General features: G+C 39.5%; 1 protein-coding gene across 8 annotated transcripts in view; it reads left to right on the top strand.

The window, feature by feature from the left end:
* The window catches only part of EBF1 (EBF transcription factor 1), a 280,201-nt gene that overhangs the window by 175,113 nt on the left and 83,234 nt on the right, over positions 1 to 21,854 (top strand). For 5 of the 8 annotated variants that reach the window (XM_030503667.1, XM_030503663.1, XM_030503662.1 and 2 more), the window contains exon 8: positions 7,304 to 7,445. In XM_030503667.1, coding sequence (XP_030359527.1) covers positions 7,304 to 7,445 — 142 coding nt within the window. The remainder of the gene's footprint in view (positions 1 to 7,303; positions 7,446 to 21,854) is intronic. The other 3 variants (XM_030503666.1, XM_030503664.1, XM_030503660.1) reach the window with 1 other exon arrangement.

The following is a 21,854-nucleotide window of genomic DNA, read 5'->3' as shown; positions in this document are numbered from 1 at the left end:
AGGATATAAAAACAATTAATAAAATCAGGCTCGAGACTACTCTTCAGCAGTTATTCTTCAGCAACGTTAAAGACTCATAAATGTGCATCAATGGGATGAAGGTCCCTGCAGTCAGCACTTGGAAAAATCTGCCATTAGGTGTATCTTTCTTATGATGCTTTTGGCTAGTATTTCCCCACTGTTGCAGCATATGGCAGTGAGGCTTGGGAACTATAATATCAACACAGCTTCAGATCACCAAGGACAATTTTTTATGCTACATCTATGTCCATAACTACATTTGGGATCAGGTACAGCACTGTCCCTTGGGAAGATGGTCTGCACTTGCCTTCCCCAGTGCTGGCAGCAGACTGGTGTGGTGGCAATGCTGAGAAACAGTTGCTCCAACTTTGGTCCTTTGACTGTGCCAATAATGCTTTACCTGAGCATGTGCTGAATAAAACTATGGGGTAGAGAGCCAAAGGACCTTCTCTTTTGATGGGAGGAGTCTATGTGGCTCAGGGAGAAAACATGATAGAGTCGGCCAGAGGGGGTTTGCTTCAGGATTCTGAGGAAGAACTGGGAGATTTGTCCTGTAGACTACATGGATCTTTTGAGGAAGACAACTCTAAAAGACAGCTGCCTTCTGCAGTAGCTCAAGACCTTATTTGCTTCTTTTTCAGCATTATTGCACTTAAATAAAAGTGCTAAATGCTATGTAAATGGCATTATTTATATGTAGAACATATGTCCTTTGTTGAACTGTTTAATTGCAACAATGCTGGAAGGCAGAAGGGTGTTATTTGCCCCTCTGAGCACAGAAGTGAAGAAGTGAGGAGATGTGGCCACAGGGATTAAATTAATCAGTATAAGAGCAAGCATTAGCATGGCAGAGCCCTTGGCTTCTCACGCCACACTCCTCCCTTCGTCACGTTTCTGCTGTTATTCAAGAGGGCATTATCACTGAAAGAGAAAGAGGAAAAAGGACTCTCACCAGCACAGGGATTTAGGCCAAGCAGTCACCCCTGGGGCCTGTCAGAGCTTGCTTCACAACATGTACACTCTGCTGGGTTTGTGCTCGTCCAAGCTTGAGGCTGATTTTCATATGGTAATGCCTTTGCGTGTTCTCTCAGAACAGCAATCAGGAGCCTGTGTCAGCGAGTAGGTAGGACATAGGAAAGGTTGTTGATCTCTTGACTTGTAAAGACATTCTGTCATACAAACCCAGCTTCACAGCAGTTGAGCTTTCCACGTGTAAACAGAGACTGCTTAATTACACAGGTCATGTCAATTAGTGTGACCTTAGCATTTTCAAGAAATTAATCACTTTCAGCCAAGCGAACCACTCATACTATAATACAGGGTGGTATTGAAGCTTGCAGCATTCTGTTAAGTGCCCAGGCTTATTGTTTTACAATAGCTGGTTTTGTTTCTTTTATTTTCCTTTTCGCCTTTCTTTCCCTTTTTATTTCTTCTTTTCTTTTTTTTTTTTTTTTATTTTGAACTTGTTGCTTTTTTAGCAATAGACTTCTTAAAATAAAACAGCCAGACTCTACCGAGACCAGGCTTCATTTATCATTTCTTAGGGTGAAAAGGACTAAACATACACATAGTAGTTATGATGCACCTAGATGTTTGAGACAATGTTGCATAGGAACCAACTGAAATCTGGGCCCTTGTGAAGTCGGTGGAGGGTTTCCTATCAGCTAGGTTTGAAATGTTGCCGGTGACTTACAAGGTCTCTAATAATTATGTCAAAGTTCTGGTTAAAACCCATAAGAGTAAGTTTTATTTCCAGACACTATCTAAGGATCAGCCCTGCAGAAAGTTTCCTTTCTTAATAGTTTGTACTCTTTTTTCCCTGCAGCAGGGAGTTGTCAGATTATCGTATGGTATTAGAGAGGTTAAGAAAGTTCAGGGAAGAGGCAGGGTATGTGTTGATTCAGACAACCTGTGTGAGAAGCTTCATTCAGAATTAGAAAGTTTTATCCTGAACTTCACATGTATATGTAGTACTATGATAAGCCTAACTTAAAAAGCAGTTGTGGGCCTGGAAGGAAATGCATTTCTCTGCATGTCTGAGATGTCCAGGGACGTGACAAATGGAGAGGTGTCGAGTGCCAACAAAAGTTTGCACTGGAGCAGTGCTGGCCCTGGCTGTGTTAGTTGTGTCTCTATTAGCAGAAGGAGACAGTCAGAGAGGAGAAGTCAAGTACTGTGCAGGGCCTCAAGACAGTTGAGTATTCGGCTGTGCTACAGACTCCCTGCTTGTCCTTGAGAGAATCATTTCACCTCTGTGCTTCATCAGGCCAATTGCACAAAATATTTGGTGGTACCATGTACTGTCACCTTTGTCCAAACTTGCCTTTTTATTCCAGAAACCCCATGGAATAAATGCTTGGTCTGGTTTTGCATTCTTCATCACATAAGTCATCAGTCTTGGCGGGATGGGCTGTAGTGCCTCAATTAGTGGTAATAATAATAATAGTAAGTAGATGGTATCATGGGTGAACTCTGCCCAGGTTTGATTTTTCAGCACTAAACCCTCATTCATACAACCTGAACAGTTTTGTATGTTGTTGTAATTAATGAAACCCAGGTGCCCTAGTTATCTTGTTGTTCTTGTTTTAGACAGCTGCTTGCAAACTGACACATGTCAAGTTTTAATTTAGAGGAAACTTTTCCGACTGAGTCACTGCATAAAACCCCAAACATTCGTTTATTATGAAAACCTTGAAAGTCACTTAGAAATTGCCATGCTGTTTGATTCTGTTACCACAACCTCTTTCTCAGCCTAGGCTGCTAGTTTGCCTCCATGGGACGCTGCCACTCATGTTTGAACTGAAGCCACTTGTGTCTTATTGCAAATTTGCATAAGAGACAGAGATGATGCTTCATGAATCCCAGATAATGGAATTTGGACATGCAAGGCTCCATCCCCAGAGAAGAGAAAGGCAAAAAAAAAAAAAAAAAGGCTGTAAAAAACAGTGAGAGCTGAGGTAATTAAGTGCCCAGCCTGTCCTTGAGCACGTGAGCAAAATTACTGAATATATTGTACTTATGTGCTTTAAGTTAGACACTTTTTTAAGTGTCTTGTTAAATCAAGAGTGATTTTTTGTTACTAGAATAAAGAAGTCAACACATTGTAGGAAGAGATCACCAAGTGGTGAGAAAAATAAAGACGCTGCTCAAGCCATTTCTGCATAGCTTTCAGAAGAGTAGCAAACACTGGAGTTACAGGTTTAATGCTATCACACACTTCAGACCTGAAAATCATCTTAATCTGATTTTCTCTGCCACTGGGTGTTGGGGACATTGCAAAAATATCAGCTCTCTCACCATACATGGGAGAAAATTGAAAGCCCAAGCAACATGCTATGTCTTAATCAGTTAACAAAGCTTAATGGGCTGTGGTTAAAAATGAGGAGTCGTGCAATGCTTAATTTTGATATATTAGGTGAGGTACTATAACAAATAAACAGGCCGAGTGTTAAACATGGATAAATAGCTTGATCTCCAGGCTCCTGGTCTCTGAATATTTTATTTTTTAAACTAAGCTCCAAAGTATTCACAAACTGAACTATTTAATGGCAAGCAGAATAATTCACAGAGCTGTGATATGTTAATGCAGTCAATAGTGCCAATTTCATTGAAGAAAGTTGTAAACCGATGTGTTTCTTTCATACCAATGTCTCCCCTGGTGTTGATACAGGATTTAAATCAGAATCTATGAAGGGCTAAAGCTAAAGCTCAAAATCATTTTCCGTGTTTGCCTGTCCCAAATTAAAACTGTGTTTTGTTGACAAAATTTGGAAAGGTTTGAGATTTGGCAGGCCTGGTTGTCCCTGTGCTTACATTAATGTGTCAGCACCTCATTAATCATTTATTAAAGTATAGTGTGCCTTTCCCTCTTGCTATGGTCTATGTTTTAGGATGCCTCAGTGCCCATTCCACATATACTTTGGCTCTGCCCTCCCCCCAATTTTATGATTTCTCCAAAAATTTTTACATGTGCTTTAACTTGAACATATCCCAGTCATTTCTAAATCAAAATGAGGAGAGTGTAGTATTTTTTTAGATTAAAAAATGTGAGTAGAACTTGTAAGTATGTAAGTGCTCTGTAGTGATCCAAGTATGTAACTGTGGCACACAATATTTGAGGTATATTTTTTCTCTGATAATAATTAGGGACATTAATATTTCATTAGTGCAGTGTATGTTTAGTATTCCTGTATTAATGAGATTTTGCAGTTAAAGAATCGAGTAGTAAGTGTGTGCTGCTTCTTACAGGTGCACTATGAATAATCATTTTTTTTTCAGACAGATACATAAGAGTAACCACTTTTTTTTCTGCATTTCCTGAGACTCAAACAGTTTCTCTTGGGGATTCCTTTTATAGTTGCTTTTGCTAACGACACTGAAGAACCACACCAATGTGGTCTCTTAGCAGTAAATCAAACCCTCTGTTCAGGAGGTAGGTAGGAAGACACTGTTAAGTAATTCAAAATATTTTACATCAACAGTTGCAGAAACCTGAGAGGGGAAAAATTAAACGTAGATTTACTCACATAAAACTGACCTTACAAGGATTGTTTCCTCGAGTTTTTCTGTAGAAAGGTGCGTGTATAGCGACAGCTGCTTATATATACAATTTTCACAGGTCTGAGACCTACCTTACTATTACTATCCTTGACCTGTTATTTTTCTGGAATGCTGTTTCTAGAAACATTCAAAGGTTTGTGTTTCATCACAGGAGTGATTTGCTTCAGTGGTAAATATGTGTCTACATATATGGTTTTAGGATTGGGGAGAATATTTTACGTTGCAGCCATTGTTATTAATTGTAGTAGAGTTAATTTTCACATGCGTCTCAGCAGACCCACAAAAGAAGATAAGGAGCTGGCATAAATCATGGAGCTGTGACAGGCAATGCCAGCTAAGGATTTGGCTCAAAATCCCAGTTGCAAAGAATTTACAATGGTTGCAAGTGCACAAATAAGATTGCAAACCCTGAGCCACTTACTATAAGATCATATTTTATTGAAAATATCATAAACTTTATTCTATCCCTCAGGAATGCAATGGATAAATTACTTTTGAAATCCCTTTTGGAATTTTATATATAGGGCTTGGGTTTTTTTTTCCCCCCATAGTTTGATTTCAGAAAAACTTACCTATAGCGTTTGGTGCTTTCTTTTTCCCAAATTTCCATCTGGAAGAGCTCTTGAATCATTTATTCTGTATTTTAATATCTTTCACTTAAAACATGCACAAAACTCTATTGCCTGGAATGCCATTCTGAGGGATGATTTTAGGATCCTTTAGATGTAAACTATTCTCTTTGTATTCCTCTTTTTAAAGACAAAGATTTTGGGATTAGCTGTGGGCAGTTTAGCAGCTTTGCTTACTTTTAAATTTTTGAGCATTTTAATTGGTGGTCAAATAGCTGGAAAATCTTTAACTTTTTTTTTTGTTTAGATCCGATTCAAGTGTTGAAATTGAATTGTTGTATGTGATCCTTTAAGCGTCCCCATTTGACCAACTTTGAGAGGCAGCAGCTTCCTGAGAGAGTTGAAGCAATGTTTGCCAATCCTTGTAAAGCATTTCACCTCTTCAGAGGCTAAAGCCTCTCAAAACCAAGAACAATTAAAGCGAGAGCCTTTCAGAGTAACTGGGGAATTCAGCAAAATAAATCAGAAATCCTCTGCCGTGGCTCTGGAGGCTTGCCTCATTATAAGAGCAGATCTATTAGCCCCCTTGCCATTGTCTTTCATTTCTCAAGTGAGGTGATTCTAATTAAATTAATCTGCATGTCAATCTATCGGTGATCAATCAAAAGGGCTGAGGTTCCCCTTTGCGGCAGTGTGCTTGCGGCTGACAGGGGCTGATAATGGAGGAAGAAATAAACTGTCGAGCAAAGTTAATTAGTCAACATAATAGGTGGATTAAACAGGAGCTGCTGATTGCTGTTTCACATGTTGAAGCATGAGGTGGGAGCTGAAACTGCAATTAACAGACAATTATTATATTTGGTTGTAAGAGGTCGCATGAATAAACATATCTCTGTGGGTTTCAGTTTTTAATCCCTTTCCCTGTTTAATGTAAGGAGAAGTGTAGGTCATTTCTTCTTATTGTTTTAGTCGAAGTTCTTGAAGGCGATGTGTGCTCCTGGCAAACCAGCAGCCAGATGAAGGCCAAATCTTTGGCTGGGGTAAAACCCTGGGAATACCATACTTTGTTGGGAAAAAACTATGGGAGGGACGTCTGAATAAAAGCCAGGGAGTCTATGAGGCTGCTTGGTCTGAGCAGGGTGGGAGGAGACCTGGAGTGATGAGCTTACAGCTCTGCCAGGGACTTGCCCCATGCATCCCCCTGTTTCTTCCATGATGGTTCATGGCTTGGGTGTGCTCAGCCTGATTGGGGATTTCCTATAGGATGGTGCCTGCTGAGCCTCAAGGTTGAGGAGTCCCTCTGGACACCTCTGAGCAGTTGGGTCTTTTACCCTGGACCAAAGACTTTCCCGTTTGCCCCCACTGGGCTGGCTTCTCTCCCACCCGGAGCTGCTCTAGGGAGCAGAAATGTCAGATCCTGCCTCCAGGGCAGCGCTTCTCTGTCTCCCTCCCCTCGCCTCAAACCAAATCCCAAGTGTTGACACTGAGATAAGTTGAGAAATACAAATAATTCTAACACTGGATGAATAGGGTTGTGTTCTCCAGATCAAGACCCTACTGTCAAGCGTGTGTGTGTACACAAACATACCTATATGTACTCCCTAAGACAGAGCTTGGGAGAAATTTGGGCAAGTCCAACAACCTGTAGTGACTGTACTGAGGGGAGAGCAGTCGAGATGGGAAGGGGGGAGGCATGCAACAACTCTCATCACAACTTCACAAAATACCCTTTTGTTTTCTTTTATTCTGAATCGATTCTCATTTGCAATGTCAACAGCTCTATCTACTTCAGCATGGAAACTGAAGGATAATTTAGGGTGAAACACAGCTGCCCTTGTATATAGCAAAAAAATACTTAATAAAGATCCTCTTGTTAAAATGATGGTTAACAGTGTGCCGTCTGCCATGCAGCTACAAACTCTGCAATTTGACTTAAAACTGCATCAAAAGCTTTCGATGCCAAAGACCCACTCATCAATAGCATCTCTTGTTAGATTTGTACAGCATAAGCACCAGTTATTATGCGAAATAGCTATGCAATTTTCTACAGCTCCCAGCTGTTATTTATTTAACTGAGTTTATTACACTCTGTGCTTCTTAAAAAACATACATATATATCCAAATTTTCCTCCGTTTTGCTCTTGTGCTTGCAGGTTGTGGTGTCTACAACAGTCAATGTTGATGGCCATGTGTTGGCAGTGTCGGACAATATGTTTGTACACAACAATTCCAAGCACGGGCGGAGAGCTCGAAGACTTGATCCCTCGGAAGGTACGCCTTCTTATCTGGAACATGGTAGGCATATCATTTTCATTGGTTGGCACTGCTACTTTAAATGTGGATTTATTTGATTTGTGTCTCTGGCTACCAGTTTCAAATTGTCCTGTAACAGTTTATACCTTTGGGACTGGATATTTCAAAGAGACTGGCTTTCAGACTAAAGGGGGAATTTTTCAAGTAGGTCAGCACTAAATGTAGTGCAATAACAAACCAGTAAGCAAACATGGTGCAGAGTCTGTCCTGTGTGTCAGTGAAGTGTGGTGATTTCTTTTTTTTTTTTTTCTTTTTTTGGTTGCATCTATTCAGCACCCAAAATTGGAGTCTGATCTTTCCCAGATCACCTGGATTTTTGACTATGCAAATCAAGCATGTTGCATATTTTCTGAAGTGCTCGGCACCCAAATTTTGGATGGGATTTCTTTTATCTGTAGGGTGCTGAGCTCTCTAGGAGATCCAGCTGTTCCTCTGAATTGCCCTAAATGAAAGCAGAGCCCTTTTGGAAATCCATCTGCTTACTCAAGCCATGGATGAATGTTCTCTTCTGGGTTCAGCTGTGCCAGCTGAGAAAGTTGCTGTTCCCTGTGTGCCACAGCCGCTTGTCTGTCCTCCCTGCTGCAGGCTATTCTCCACCATGGAAATGCCAGCTAAGATGGTTGTCTGATTGCTCCCTAGTCTCCTTCAGTCCAAAGAAGTTCATTTGAATTAAACCCTTTAAATAATAACTGTTTGCCAATCTAACTTATTTTGCTGAAATGATTGAAGGAGAAATGGTGCAAGGCAATTTGTCTGGCGTTTCTGAAAGGACGGTAAACCCCAGCAAGGGTGGGATGGGGGCACATGGCTGGAAGCAACTTGGGGGATAGTAATCTTTTCCGTAAAATCAGCTGGTCCTGGAAGAGAACATCTGCTGGTGACTGTAGGTGCTTAAAATGGGAGTTGTTGAGTGCAAATGTACTTTAAAAAATCTGGATTTGATTAATGTTTTGTTTTGCTCTTTGTCCTCAAAGCTGATGACTACTACTGAAAAACAAAACCAAACCAGAGGGCATTTCACTCCCCTCTCCCTGTTCCAGCTTGGTAGAATAGCTCTTTGTCTTCAAAGCTGTTTGTAACCCTAAATTCAATAGGAGCTTGCTCCCTCTAAAAGATGTGCACCCTCACCTTCCATTGAAGTAGTTGAGTGTAGAAGGCACCAGTCCTTTATGCTGGTTTGTTTCACAAATATTTGCCAAGGATCTGATGAATAATTAAATAGATTTTTTCCAAAGAGTTTGAAGAAACCAGATAAAATTTTCTGTGGGAAAGCGAATGCCACTCAGAAAAATGTTAACTAGATATGTTAAAAGAAATTATTAATACTGAGAAATGGGCAAATGTGTGGGTTTCTACTACTCAGTGAATTCCTGTGGAAATAGCTTTCTATTCTGTTTAAGCTTTCAGGCATCAGGCCTGCAAGCACTTATGCATACATTTAAGATTATACACACATATGGTCCTGTTGGGATCAATGAGGCTTCTTGTGTCAGTAAAGTTGAGGGTATTGATAAGTGTTTGCAGAATCGGGTCTGTAGTTCACACTTACTAACCTAAAATTCTTAGCTCAGCAGCGTTTCTCATTATATAAACATAACTTACATCTGTATTTATTTCGCTCTAACTTTTTATGTAGGCTATAAGCCATTTTCAGCCATAATTCATGTTATAGAATTTTTTTTTTCATCCTGCCAACAACCTAATTTAATAAACCACTGTCATAATTTTTTGCTGAATTTTTGTAAGGAATGTATGAGCTCTGCTTTATTAATTAGCAGAAGGCAGAACATTACAAAAGGAAACTTCTCTCTGTTCAACTTTGTAATCTTTCCATTAAGTCTAGTCGTTCAAAAAAGCACCTCTATATTTTACTTATATTCCTACTAAAGTAGATGCCAATTTATTTATTTATTTATTTTCCCTCTCTCTCCCCATCGCAGTTTTCTCAGTGCATGTTTTTGGTCAAGGCAATAGTTACGTTCTCATACATAAATGTTCTTATTCCCACACATGGTGTAATGGCATCTCATTTTACCACAATTATCGTTCGCAGTCCTAGTACCTGAGGGATTCCGATAGGAAAAAGAAGCAAAAAAAAGATAATGCTATGCTTACATATCTATACAAACCCTAGTTACTGTGCTAACATTTAAAGTCAACATCTGCAAAACATCTCCATGTGTGCATTTTGTGGGAAAGGTGATTTTTCTATTCTACTTTCTCAGGCACCTCTTGAGCAACCTCATAAAACAACTACTAGTAAATTCTTACTTTTGAATAGCAACATCCACACTGCGGAATTGCACTCTTCCCAAAGGCTTCGTGAAGCCTTTCTTTTAACCTAAATCCTTCAATCCAGCTCTCTGGGCATTCTATGCACATTTGAATCCGAGAGATGGGGGGAAGAATTAAAAAGAAATTCAGTAGCTCTTTTAAGTGTTGATATCAGATGTCTAAACCACTTAACCGAATGAAAACAAAGATAGGAAAAGTCTCAACTAGGTTTAATACTATTGAATTTTGGGCAATTACCACAAACCTTAAACCCATTGGAACAGATAACAGTTGCCTCCACTGAAATGAATTTTTACTTTTACTTTAAGTCCCAAAGTATGTTATTTTTCTTCAGTTTTGGGATTTTTATCTCGGATAGTATCTTCAAATGTAAGTAGCAGAGACAGTTTGTTTGCCTTTCCTCTTTCTAGCCTTTCTGCCTCCCTCAGGGGAAGGACAGATTGACCTGAGCAGTATCTGTCAACGGTGAAATGGGAAGCTAACATAGTAATGGCTAGTTTGTCTCTGGTTTATTGCTCTGGTGAGCAACTTCTGATCATAGGTTTTTAAATGCTGGGATCTAACTATAATATGCCCTTGACCAAATGTATTCCCGTGTACTTTTTTAGATGTTTAACTCTTTAACACAAATATCTGACTGCAATAAGGATGAATGCCTGACTGTGAGAGGACTGGGGAAAGGGGTGAGAGCATGTAGCAAGAGGGTGTGCTGGTTGCCTAGTTTAGTCAGACAATATCCAGCTTATTTTTTCCTTACAAAGTTGTATTGGGACATTCTGCTCTTAAACACAGAGTTGCAGTTCATGTGACACCTAAAAGAGACTTAGGGTGCCAAAAAACTGGAAAGAAAGCTTTACTTCTGGAGCCACTCAGGAGCCTGGTGTCTCCACATTTGGGTTTTACCATCTCATTAGCAGGTAGCCTAGATTATTTTTGGGACACTCAACACATCTCTATTTATATCTTTCTTGTCAGACAGTAAAATGAAAGTTCCTTTCGTAGCTTGTGTCTCTGAATATGACTAGGAGCCTAGATCAGGGTTTCATTTCCACACACTGTCCTCCTTGAAACCAGTGGGCTTCTTAAGAAGCGCATGTTTCAAATAAATATCTCTATATTTCAGAAGTAATAGCTGGCAAAGGCCAATTATTTCATACGTCTCTGTGTGGTATGAATAGGGTAAGCCACAGTAATCTGTGGTTTTCAATAATTATCACTTTTTCATTCACAAATAGTTGGATCTTCACTTGTTTTATATTTATGGTGAACCAGAAAGCCAATGTGGTTGACCTTTTTAAATTGTACATATATAGTAAGATGTACGGTGAAGAGCCAATCGGCCCCAACCAGTAAAATACATTTCAGCTTGTAGTTCATCCCAGGGTGTCAATTTTAAAAGCAAAATCTTTCCAATGGAATTCAAGTGACTAGCTTATAGAAGGAGAGAATTTTGACAGGGTTTGCAACTACTCTCTTCAGGTTTACCAGCATGAAGTCCACCACTGCAGATGTCTGCAAAGTTTCCAGTTAAAACTCTCATATGGCTGCAAAGTAAAAATTCTTTTTTTCCCCCAAATCTTTGAATGCTTTACAACAATGTAAAGCCAATTGCAGCATCAGTTTCTCTATTATTTTTCCTTACTGGCAGAATGCAATGCCCTCGAAAAATGATAGTCCCCGAGACCCTGTCAGTTTGCATGCTCTAACACTTTATTATCTAATGATCTAATATGCAACAAGGCAAAGAGGGGGTGCTTATCACCCTGACAGGATGCCTAAGAGAAGTGACTAAATTACTTTATGTACCATTAGCGCTAGCTGCCACGGTGAACTCACTGTGAGCATTTATGCAAATATCCCTGAATACATTCAAGTGGCCTTGTCAGGAAAACGACTGACAAGCAGCTTAAATGCTTGGATTTTTAAAGGGACAGTTTTATTTCTTTTTCTTTTCCTTCCTTCTCCTCCTCCTCCATAGGAGAGCACAGAAGAATTAGGTGATGGTGAGGTTTGCTGGTGATTTGGTTCTGAGTCATCTCAACAGCAGCGAAAGATGAAAGATGCAGGGTAGAAATAGGGACAAATCGTAAGACATGATATCAGAATTTGCAGATGGAAGGAGAGACAACCATGGTTTCTAAAGCAGTGTCCTGCCATTATTTTAATACAAAATATACATAAACCTCTGTGTGCGTGTGTATCTAAAATAGGTCATTATAAAGCAAAACCATTATTAGTGGCTGCTTATACTCGAACAGATAGTGCATGGCTAGATTACTTGATCACTCTATTGTGGTACCTGAGAGAGTCAAGCTTTTGCAATGTTGTTTTAGTTTATAATGGTAATGAGTGATTCAGACCATTTGCTGTCTGCAGGTGCAAAGCCTCCTGCAGTAAGTGAAGAGTTGTAGTTGCTGTGCCTCAGCTGGGTACATAAGACAGATTCTTTCATCTGCAGTGGGACATTTAAAGAGCTTTTCTTGCCAGTCCTGCTGATTCTGGGCAATCTGAGAGCCCACAATCACCACAGTAGGCACATTCACAGATTTTCCACTAAATCTTCAGATTTGAAAGCAAAAATGATTGCTAGGCTGTGACTTGGTTGATTAGATATTTTCTATTTAGGTTAATAAAATAGGAAAGTTTTTTCCCAGCTTATAAACTATTTTGAGAGGATAATCTTTAAACTAAAGCTTTAAGACTGGCTGCCTTTAAGTACCATCGTTATCTAGTCTGACTGTAACAGATTTTTTGAGACCAGTCACTGTACACCTTGAATTCAGCTGCTTGTGCTGGGCACACCAGTTGGTGATTCCTGAAAGATGCTCAGAAATCTGACTTGGTGACCTGGTTCTTGCACTGTTAGGTGGCTTTGCCACAGCATTAACCACTGCATTTTTGGCAGTGTGGAGAGTCATGAAGGGAATGCCTCTATCAATCAGCTCCATTTAAGCCATTTCAATCCTGAATCCCTTGGTGTTGCATGTGTCCATGCTAGTTGATGAAATTTTTAATACGAGTTGGAATACTGACAGAAACGGAAAATATTAGCAAGTTGAGGAAGGTTAATCTTCAAAACTTGATACGCTTTACCTTTAGATGTATAGGTTCAAACTCTTAACCAAAGTTAGACACTACTGCTTTCACAAGCTGGCCAAGTTTAAACAAAGAAACTTTAATGTTTGACTTGTTTTATCTGTGGGTGGAAGCACCTGTTATATCTTAGCACTTCACTTAAGGATGTTTTTGTGATTATGTGAAAAATATAAACACACAAGCTTTCTCTGCACCATATTGTTCCATATAGAGAAATGTGGTGTGCTTGATTTATTATTTAGAAGGGAAATATTGAAAAAAAATATTAGGATTCTACCAGTCTACTTGAGGGGATCTTGTATGTTATTCCGAGTTACGTTTGCTTTCTAATTTATTTTCTATGAGGGAAGAATACCTAAGGTTGTTGGACATCTCTATGCATACACAGGGGAAAAAATGTGACTTTCAGAACATTGCACAACATGGATAGTAATAACAGTAAGTGAGCCTTGATATACTGAAGGATTGCAAAATTTCAAGCTGGAAATAATTTTCTTTATTTTTGCCAAGTTGTCTTTTTCATATCGGTTCCTTCATAAATGCAGTGACTCATAAATTCAGGCAATTTTTTACATAATGGCTTGTTATGTGTTCTTGGAGCTTGACCTCACTGAGTGTATAATATTAACCTCTTCGCTGCCCTGTGGTCTTACTGTATGTGTCTAATATAAGTGAGCACACCAGGACTGGATTAATCCAGGATGCCTACTGAGATGGAGCTCAAGGATTTGTCCCTCTAAAGAGACAAAACAGGGCCAGAAAGTTAAGGTTCTTCACTTGAGAGGATTTGTAGATAAAGACTCCAATATAATCTCAACAAGATTTTAGCTCTGGGGACCACTGAAGTTGCCAAAATTGTGGCAGGTTCTCTGCAGGTCGCAAATGTTAAGCCAGGATGTGGTATCTTCCTAAAAAGTGTATGGCATGTCGGGCAGAGGTTAAGGGTTTGAGTAATTCCTTACCCAGGAATTGCTGGGTGAGGTTCTCTGGTGGGCATTATGCAGGATGTCAGGCTGTGTGGTCGAAACAGTCCTTTCAGGAGCAAAATATTGGGATCCATCAGGTTACCAAAACACAGCAGATCTCAGATTCATACAGCTCCAATTTAGGTAGCCAGAACTGTGTTAGCTAAATTATGCCCCACTGAATTATGCTGATGTCTCTTTTTTAATCTTCACCAGAGCAGAGTAGCAGTCTGCAGGCCCAGACCCCTGCTTCCTTTTTGGATGTTACTGAGAATTTCACAAGAACTGGGTGGGTGGGTAGGTGGAGCTGCCCTTGTTAGCAGAAAATCTTCTGTTTCCATTTGTCTGGGTCATAAATCAACTATTAAGGAAAGGTATTCAAAAGCTGAGAATATCTGGCTGCAGCAATTTTTATTTTTCAGAATTTATTTTTAGCCTGAAGCTAAATGAAAACAAGGTTTAAATTATATTCTTGGAGGTGGATTTTTAATGGTTGATTTGGGCAAGGAAATTCCAGAATTTCAGTTCTGCCATTTGACTGCAGGTATTTCGTGGAGTTGGAGGTTTGAATTTGTGACTTTTTTGCATTAGTTAAACATTATTTTATAACATATATGTAATAACACTGCTGCTGCTATGTTGCAGGAATGTTAAAGAGATACCATTTGAAGTACTCTAGTCTTCAATAAAAAGGATTGCTGTTACATAATGTCCATGGAAATACTTCATGAAAAGTCATGTTTGGGTACTCCAATTACCACAGTTAGAAAGGATTCCCACTTCACAGTCACTTATCAGTGATCTAGTGTCACATCTAATTGAAAAAGGAAAAAATACTGCAATGGAAGCAGGAGACACCTTGGTTTTAAAAAGATAAAGTGGAGCAGTTTCTACCCATGAGCAGCTGCCCTTTATGTTTTTGAAATAAATAACAAATAAAACAGCCCTTCCCCCAGAATATCTAAATGATGTCAAGCTGTGATATGTTGTTACCCTCTATTGTTAAAAGGATGTCATGAATTCATGGAAAAACAGTATCTGGATGAAGAGAGAGCACATTTTGTGAATTTCCCAGAGGAGCTTTCAGAACTGTGCTCCCAAAATTACAAAAAGAAGAAAACATGAGGAAAACTGTCATTAAAATTTGATACAGATTCGTGTGAAAGAAACCACCCTGTTTTCTTATGGCAGACAGATAAGGGAGAAAAGTTCAAATGGAAATTCTCCAACCACCATGAGAGTTGGCTCTTATTTGGGGAGTTAGACCAACCACTTTCTGAAGGGCTGAGGTTTCTTTCCAGACCTCAGAGGAACTGGAGTACCGTTATGCAAGTAGAAAAACCTTAGCTATTCTGTTTGGCAGAAACTTCACAGCTACCAGTACAGGCGAACATTCAGTAGCACTCAAATAGGCAATGAATATTCATAGATAATGAGCATTCATTACATTTCAATCTGCTTTGCTGGCCACCGTGTCACTAATACAATGGCATCATAGGGGAGAAGAATGACATTAGGATTAGAGAAATATTTGAGAGATACTGCACTGTATGGCAATGAAGTTTTACCAGACATTTTTCCAACCTTCCAAAATGCACACTCCAGCAGATGACAAAAGATTTTATTATCTTAATATGACTAATATTATTTCCGAACAAATTCCTCTAATTTAGCTTTTTTATTATAGGATACCTTTATTATTGTTATGTTGGGAAAAGATGTTTTTTCACTTTAGTCCTCTGCTGATTTGGGCAGAGTACGAAGGAACAGGTTTTTGTGAATTGTGGTTTGTAAATGAAGGCCAAGAACTAGTGATTTTTTTTTTGAGAACTCATCTGGATGTTGTAGAAGGTCATGATTACCAAGGAATGGTATTCACAGCAATTTGCAGGTATCTGGACACCTCCGAATGTTTCATGTTAGGCACCCCACTATTTAAATACCCCAAAGCATTATGAAAGGTCTCTGTTCCTGTGGAACTTACATCCAAAGCTGCATATCAGCGGAGTGCTAATAATCTCAGGATTAAAGTTCTGCTTAGATGACAATTTCCACCATATTGGAATTTAAAATATTCTGGTTAGAAAAATTCACATATAATGAACTCATGATTCTTTTCATCTCAGGCTGCACATCATCTCACTGAACTGAGAGAAGACCAGTGTGAGCATTTAAGTCTCTCTCTTACTGTCCATTGTGAGGTGCCTGCCAAGTGTTTCTCCAGCAAAATGAGTATTGGACAAAGCTCCTCCACGTCCAAGGAAATGAGTTAATAGCATTAACCCACAAACTGATGCAGAAAATGGAACCCACCAGGGTTATTCTAATCTGGGTTGCCATCTGAAAATTATTAATGTTAGTAGTAGAGAATAAAAATAGACTACTAATAATTAATACTGGAATGGAGACAGGCTTTGTGTTTGGCCCAAATCCAGATTACAAGATTTTCAGGAGTGCATGGCATTGCAAAAAGCGTGCTTTCATTAGGTCAGTAGTGCAGCTTCATAAAGTGTTTTCTAAAATCTTAGCCCAAACTGTTTGCTGAGCATAACCAGAAAGCTTTGTGTGTTACAATTAGTCCTTTCTGCTTCCCACCTTCATTCCACGAATTTATAGTTCTCTTTGTGACCAAACAAATCTTTAGCGTGAAAGTGACTGTAATATAAGCACTGCTGGCTTATGACCTCATTGAGCAAAGTGAATAGGGTTAGGAAGTTTATTTAAAAGATCAAGAATAAAGTTTTATGAAAAACTTGTCTGAAATTTAGCAGTTCAAATTTATTTCTCAAGAGTAATTCAGATATTTAGATCAGCAAGTTAAGGTACAAGTGCCACTGTGAGATGCTTAACAAGATACTGTCCTTCGTGAAGTGGATATTTAGAAGTTTCTGAACTTCTGATCCATTTTTGTGAGTCAAATGGTCACCCAAAATCTTAGGTACCCAAAGCAATCTTTTCAGCAATTCTTGGACCTAAAGCCAAACTCTTGAAGCACCAAGGTGCCTAAAGCTGCAAGCAGGTATTTAGTGGGATTTGTAAAACTCTGGCTACAGAATTTCTATGCCTCTATGCCAAATGGAATTTGAAAATTCCATTAGGTGCTTACTGGAACCACTGGATAGCAGGATTCTTCCTAAACTCTGGTCTCAAAAAAGCACTACGGGAGCCTGTGTGCTTTTTACTGTACTACTGCTAAAGTGTCTGCTACCACCAAGAGTATAAGGAAATTCAAAATCAATTATGTTTGGTTAATGCCATATCATTATGGTTTTGTAGCAACTCTCTCAGAGGTTCTGTATCTATCCCATGAAAAAGCAAAGTGCATTTCCCGCAGAGGTCCCTTTTGGGTTGTGAAATGCCAGCAGACGTGCTAGATCTCCCCTGCTGTTGGAGACTGAACAGGCAGCTCGTGTTGCTGTTTGCTGAAAACCTGGGCTTGCATATGGAATTCATAGGTTTGGTGTTACCTTATCCATGCTGAGAGGGAAGGCCGGCACTTGGAGGTAAATTGCAGGCCTGACCGCAACGCTGCTCATCTTTCCAGCTGCAGCTTTATTTTGTGGGTTGGGGTTTGAGGTCACAGCGCTTTGCCACAGTACATTCAGGTGAGAGCATTGCCCAACTTCCTGAGCTTTTTGAGGAGATGAAGAGGGGGAAAAAGTATTTCTGACCAGTTTGGCTCTTTGAGGCACTGAAGGGTAAAGCAACTCTGATTAGGGGCCCTTTGTGGAAAATTATCCCTTTCCTGGGATTGTGTTGCCTCCTCATTCAGCCCTGAGCCTGAGCAGAGGTGCCTGCTGGAAAGCCCAGAGTCAGGTGCCTGTTCAGTATCAGCTGCCAAATATTTTTTATGGGGTTGCTTCTGGCACTTCCTACCTATGGTATCATTTTGCCATGGTCCCTTGGTACTTTTGGGAGCCAGTGTGGAACTCCCGGGTCTCCGGGCTTCCAGAAGTGTCTGCCCATCTCTGCTCATTGTATAGCAGAAAGATGATCCTAATTTAGGCAGACTGACTCACTCAGCCAGAACTGGAGTCTGACTTCTTACATGCTGCAGTGCCTTAGGTAGGTGGTCTGAATATGGCCCTAAATAAATAAATAAAAACATAGCATGACTTTATCAGACACATTGAAAGAACAACTTCTCGAAGCTTTTGTAGGCTTGAGTCCAAAGTATTCACTCCTCAGATTTTCAGCGTGCTGGTTTTATGTGGTGTCATTGCTGGACAGATACTATGAACTATAAATATATTTTTATGCTTGTGTTTTTGCAAGTAAAGCCTAAATGACTGGGAGGGGATGCTTGACCCTGCACTCAGAGCAGCACAAAGAACAGAGGAAGAAACAGTCTGAAAGACACTGCACAGGAGAGACAAGGGGGTCTCAGTCTTTGCAATGCAATTGGGGCTTCAGCTTGAAATGCAATTCAGGTTATGTCGCCTCCATTGCTGTCTCACTGCCATCACAAACATGGACTGAGTATTATATTGCATTCCTGAATCAAACCTCCATAGCAGCAATAATAGTAATAATAGTAATAATAATAATAGCAGCATTGTTTTTTTAATTTTTCTTATCCACTCTCCTCATCCCAGGTAGTCATAAGTTTGTAGTGTATTTCTGGCCACAACAGCAATTTAGGTAAACTTTTTGTTCACCTGGATGCTTTTCTTACAGAAGAGCCAGATTCCCTACCCTTTCCCTTGGCCCAGGGCCTGGAAACCCGAGGCCATCCATCGGACCTTGGTGTCTCTGTTGGCAGCTCTGCGTAACCTGTCATGGAGACAGCCTGAGCACAATTTTTGCACATGATGAATATGGATCTTTGCTGCATCTGGCAGGCTGCAACAATGAATGCAGAAGACTGTCATTAATAGACAATAAGAGCAGAAAGCAACATTAATGGGAATAGGCTTTTCTTTTACTAGGACTGATTATTACTTTTTTGTTCTTGGCCTGTGACTAGATCGAGCTGCAAATAAGAGCTACCAATGCTGTGTGCACGCATGTGTTTTGTTGTTGGCTGGTTTTGATCTGAAATATTTAACCATGGTATCTTCAAAGTGCAATTGTGTCATACATTCTCGTACACTAATAGATTTCAAAGAAGAGCCTTGCTGCTCTACGTTTAGTCATGCCTTCATCTATAAATTTATGGCAGTATTCTGGTTTAATGAATTGAACAAGTCCCAGAACAACAACTAAAAAGCTTTTTTGTTTGAATTTAGATATTGCATACTTTGTTCTTTGAATGAATAATAAAAACAATATGTATCTATAGTGGTAAACTTCAGGCTAACTTCATCTCACATTACTAATCAAGTACTCAAGGATATGTGTGTGCCCATATACATATGTGTGTGTGTGGTAAGCAGCGCTTTTAGTCATGGTGCTAGACGTAGGCTGAACATTCTTATTCCGATAGCAATAGGCAAACCTCAGAGAACAGATGGAGCAGAGTTCAGCACAAAGGTTTAATCCTATCAGGATGATTCCTGTATGGCCATCTGGATAATCCGGTGCACAAATTCAGTGCCTGTTAAAAATACAACGGAGGCCAAGATTAGCGTCACAGATTTTCCACTAGACTTGTTCATATTTGACTTTATGATTCTCAGACTCCAGAAAATTGCATTAGAGAGCAGCTTGTGATTTGTGAAAGAAATCAGATGAGGAATAAGAGCTCTTAGGGTACTTGAATTTCCCTTGAAGAAACTGGATTACAGGCACTCCCTGTCCCTGCCACAACTGCTTTGTGTTTCTACGCTGGTTGTTCTGCTTCTGAAAGATGGTTACTACGAGCTCTCTGTTGTGGGCAGACTTTCTCAACTCTGCTGAACAAAGAGACTTCAGCTAAAAATTAATTTTGATTTGGGCTCTTGCTTTTATAAGGATGAAATAAATTCTTTGTTTGCAGTAGAATCCATCTCAGGTGAACTTCTGATTGTTGTGCTATATAATATAGTGGAGGTTTTAACTGATCCGGGGAGAAGTAGAGTTCTGGGTTTTTTCTTTGTGATAGTGAAAGATTCCATAAAGCTTTAATTGATACTGATCATTAGTTTGGGGGAGTGAGAATTTAGATTGAGATCAAACTGGATGCATAGATACTGTATTATTTAGATACAATATTTGTGTATCGTTGACTAAACCTGGCCAGTTTGACTATAACATACCAGGGTACATCCGAACAAGAGGACTGGCTACTCTTGTGCTCTGGGGGCTGAGCTTTTTACGCCTTGCAGGGATGGGATGCTTTGCCTTAGGGGCTTTTATCTAGTCCTGTGTTCTGATTCTAAAGAGAATTGCTGTGAGAGACTGACAGTTTTGTTAAGGCACTAGTGGAAAATAAAAGGTAGAAAATGAGACCAGGGTGATGGTGAAACAGAACATGAATTTAGAAAGAACACCCACTGCCCTTCTGTTAGGTTGGGATTCAGCAAAACAGTAAACCACAGGGATTACATTAAGCAAATGACTGGTTCCATCCTATAAAATGCTTTACTGGTTCAGGATCTTAGTTAGCAGCGCTGAAGGACCAGTCAGTTAAACTAAGTAGCTTTTGGGGTATGCAAGCTAGGCAGCGACGTTTGTTTTGACAGATTTTTAGGGTTGATTTATATTACACATTTAGAACTTCCATTCGCAAGGTTGTCTTCATCCTCATGCAGAAATTGCATCAGTGTGACTATTTTTAAACTTCAGTGCACTTAACCAGATGCAGTCTCCTTTCTGGACACGCTTATTGTTTTTAAAATAGTCATATTGGCCTAGCTGGGCTCTGTAACTTCATCAGCGGAAGTTAAATCAGTAGGAAGCCATTGAAATTGAAATGTGGGAGGCATATAGGATTTTTTTGTTTTACTAAAAAACCATTTAAAGTCCGCGTTCAGATGAAACAGTGCAATCCCATGCATATATCACACCCTAGTCCCCTGTATGCCATTGCCTTTGGCTTCCCATCTTTCAGGAACACTCTTCCTGTGCCTTTGCAAGTGACCCCATGGGATGGAGGAAGGAGTGAAGAAATCGAGGTGCAATAATCTGGGGGCTTGCAGTAAAGCAGTTATCTTTCTTGGAATCAAAATGTGCCTGTGCATCCCTGAGGGAGCAGAGCGTGCTGCAACAGTCACTGGTCTGGTGCTTGGGTCTGAGCAAACTTGTCCCCAGTTGTGGAGCTGGAAGCACTGACAATATTTGGTAGGCCCTATGTGATATTCTTCGATATGCTGTTTCTCCTCGTGGCCCAATATGTGTATATCTTCTGTGCAACTGAGCTGCTTTGAGATAACAGAGACTGAGTCAGTGCTGGAGCTGAGTTTTAGTGCTGAGCATTGGTTTAGCCAGAGTGCTATGTTTGGCTGAGGCACCCACAACAGTTTCTTTATGGCTGACTCAAAATGAAAATCTTCCAACTTTGGGGCAGAAATAATGAATGCAAAAATTATAGCTTAAAACCTGTTATAAATTTCCTTGAAATGAAATACTAGAACATGCATAAAAAAAATCACAGTAGAATTGTTAGACTTCTTGAAAAAATAGAAATATATGTAAAAAGTATGTATATCTTTTTCAATAATAATAATATATATATTATTTATATATATATTTTCTTGTTTTGGCTGACCTAATATAGTGAAATAAACCAAATTTTTAAGTGTTTTTGCAACATTGCATTTTTCTTGAGTAATTTATTATTTGCCAAACAAACATGACAGATCTCTCTTTTGGAGGTCAAGTTTTACCGACTTGCAGTGAAATGCTGAGGACTCTTACTGTTTTATTAATTTTTGGAAAGCAGGAGGTACCTCCTGAAGGAAAAAAAGTAAACAAGCCAAAAACCCCCACAACTTCTTATGCGATATGAAAGGGTTTAAAAGAATGAATGAAGATGCATTTCTTGTAGTCATATACAGGTAATTAAATTCTGGTTTTATGGAAATGTTTTAAGTAAAATACACAGCAGACTTTTTTGGTAACACATCTCTCATTATTCTGGATTGCCTTCTTTTTCCACGCAATCATTTTTCAGGCA

Source organism: Strigops habroptila, chromosome 12 (assembly GCF_004027225.2).
Source record: "Strigops habroptila isolate Jane chromosome 12, bStrHab1.2.pri, whole genome shotgun sequence".
Lineage (NCBI taxonomy): Eukaryota > Metazoa > Chordata > Aves > Psittaciformes > Psittacidae > Strigops > Strigops habroptila.
This window is presented reverse-complemented; position numbering and strand designations above follow the sequence as displayed.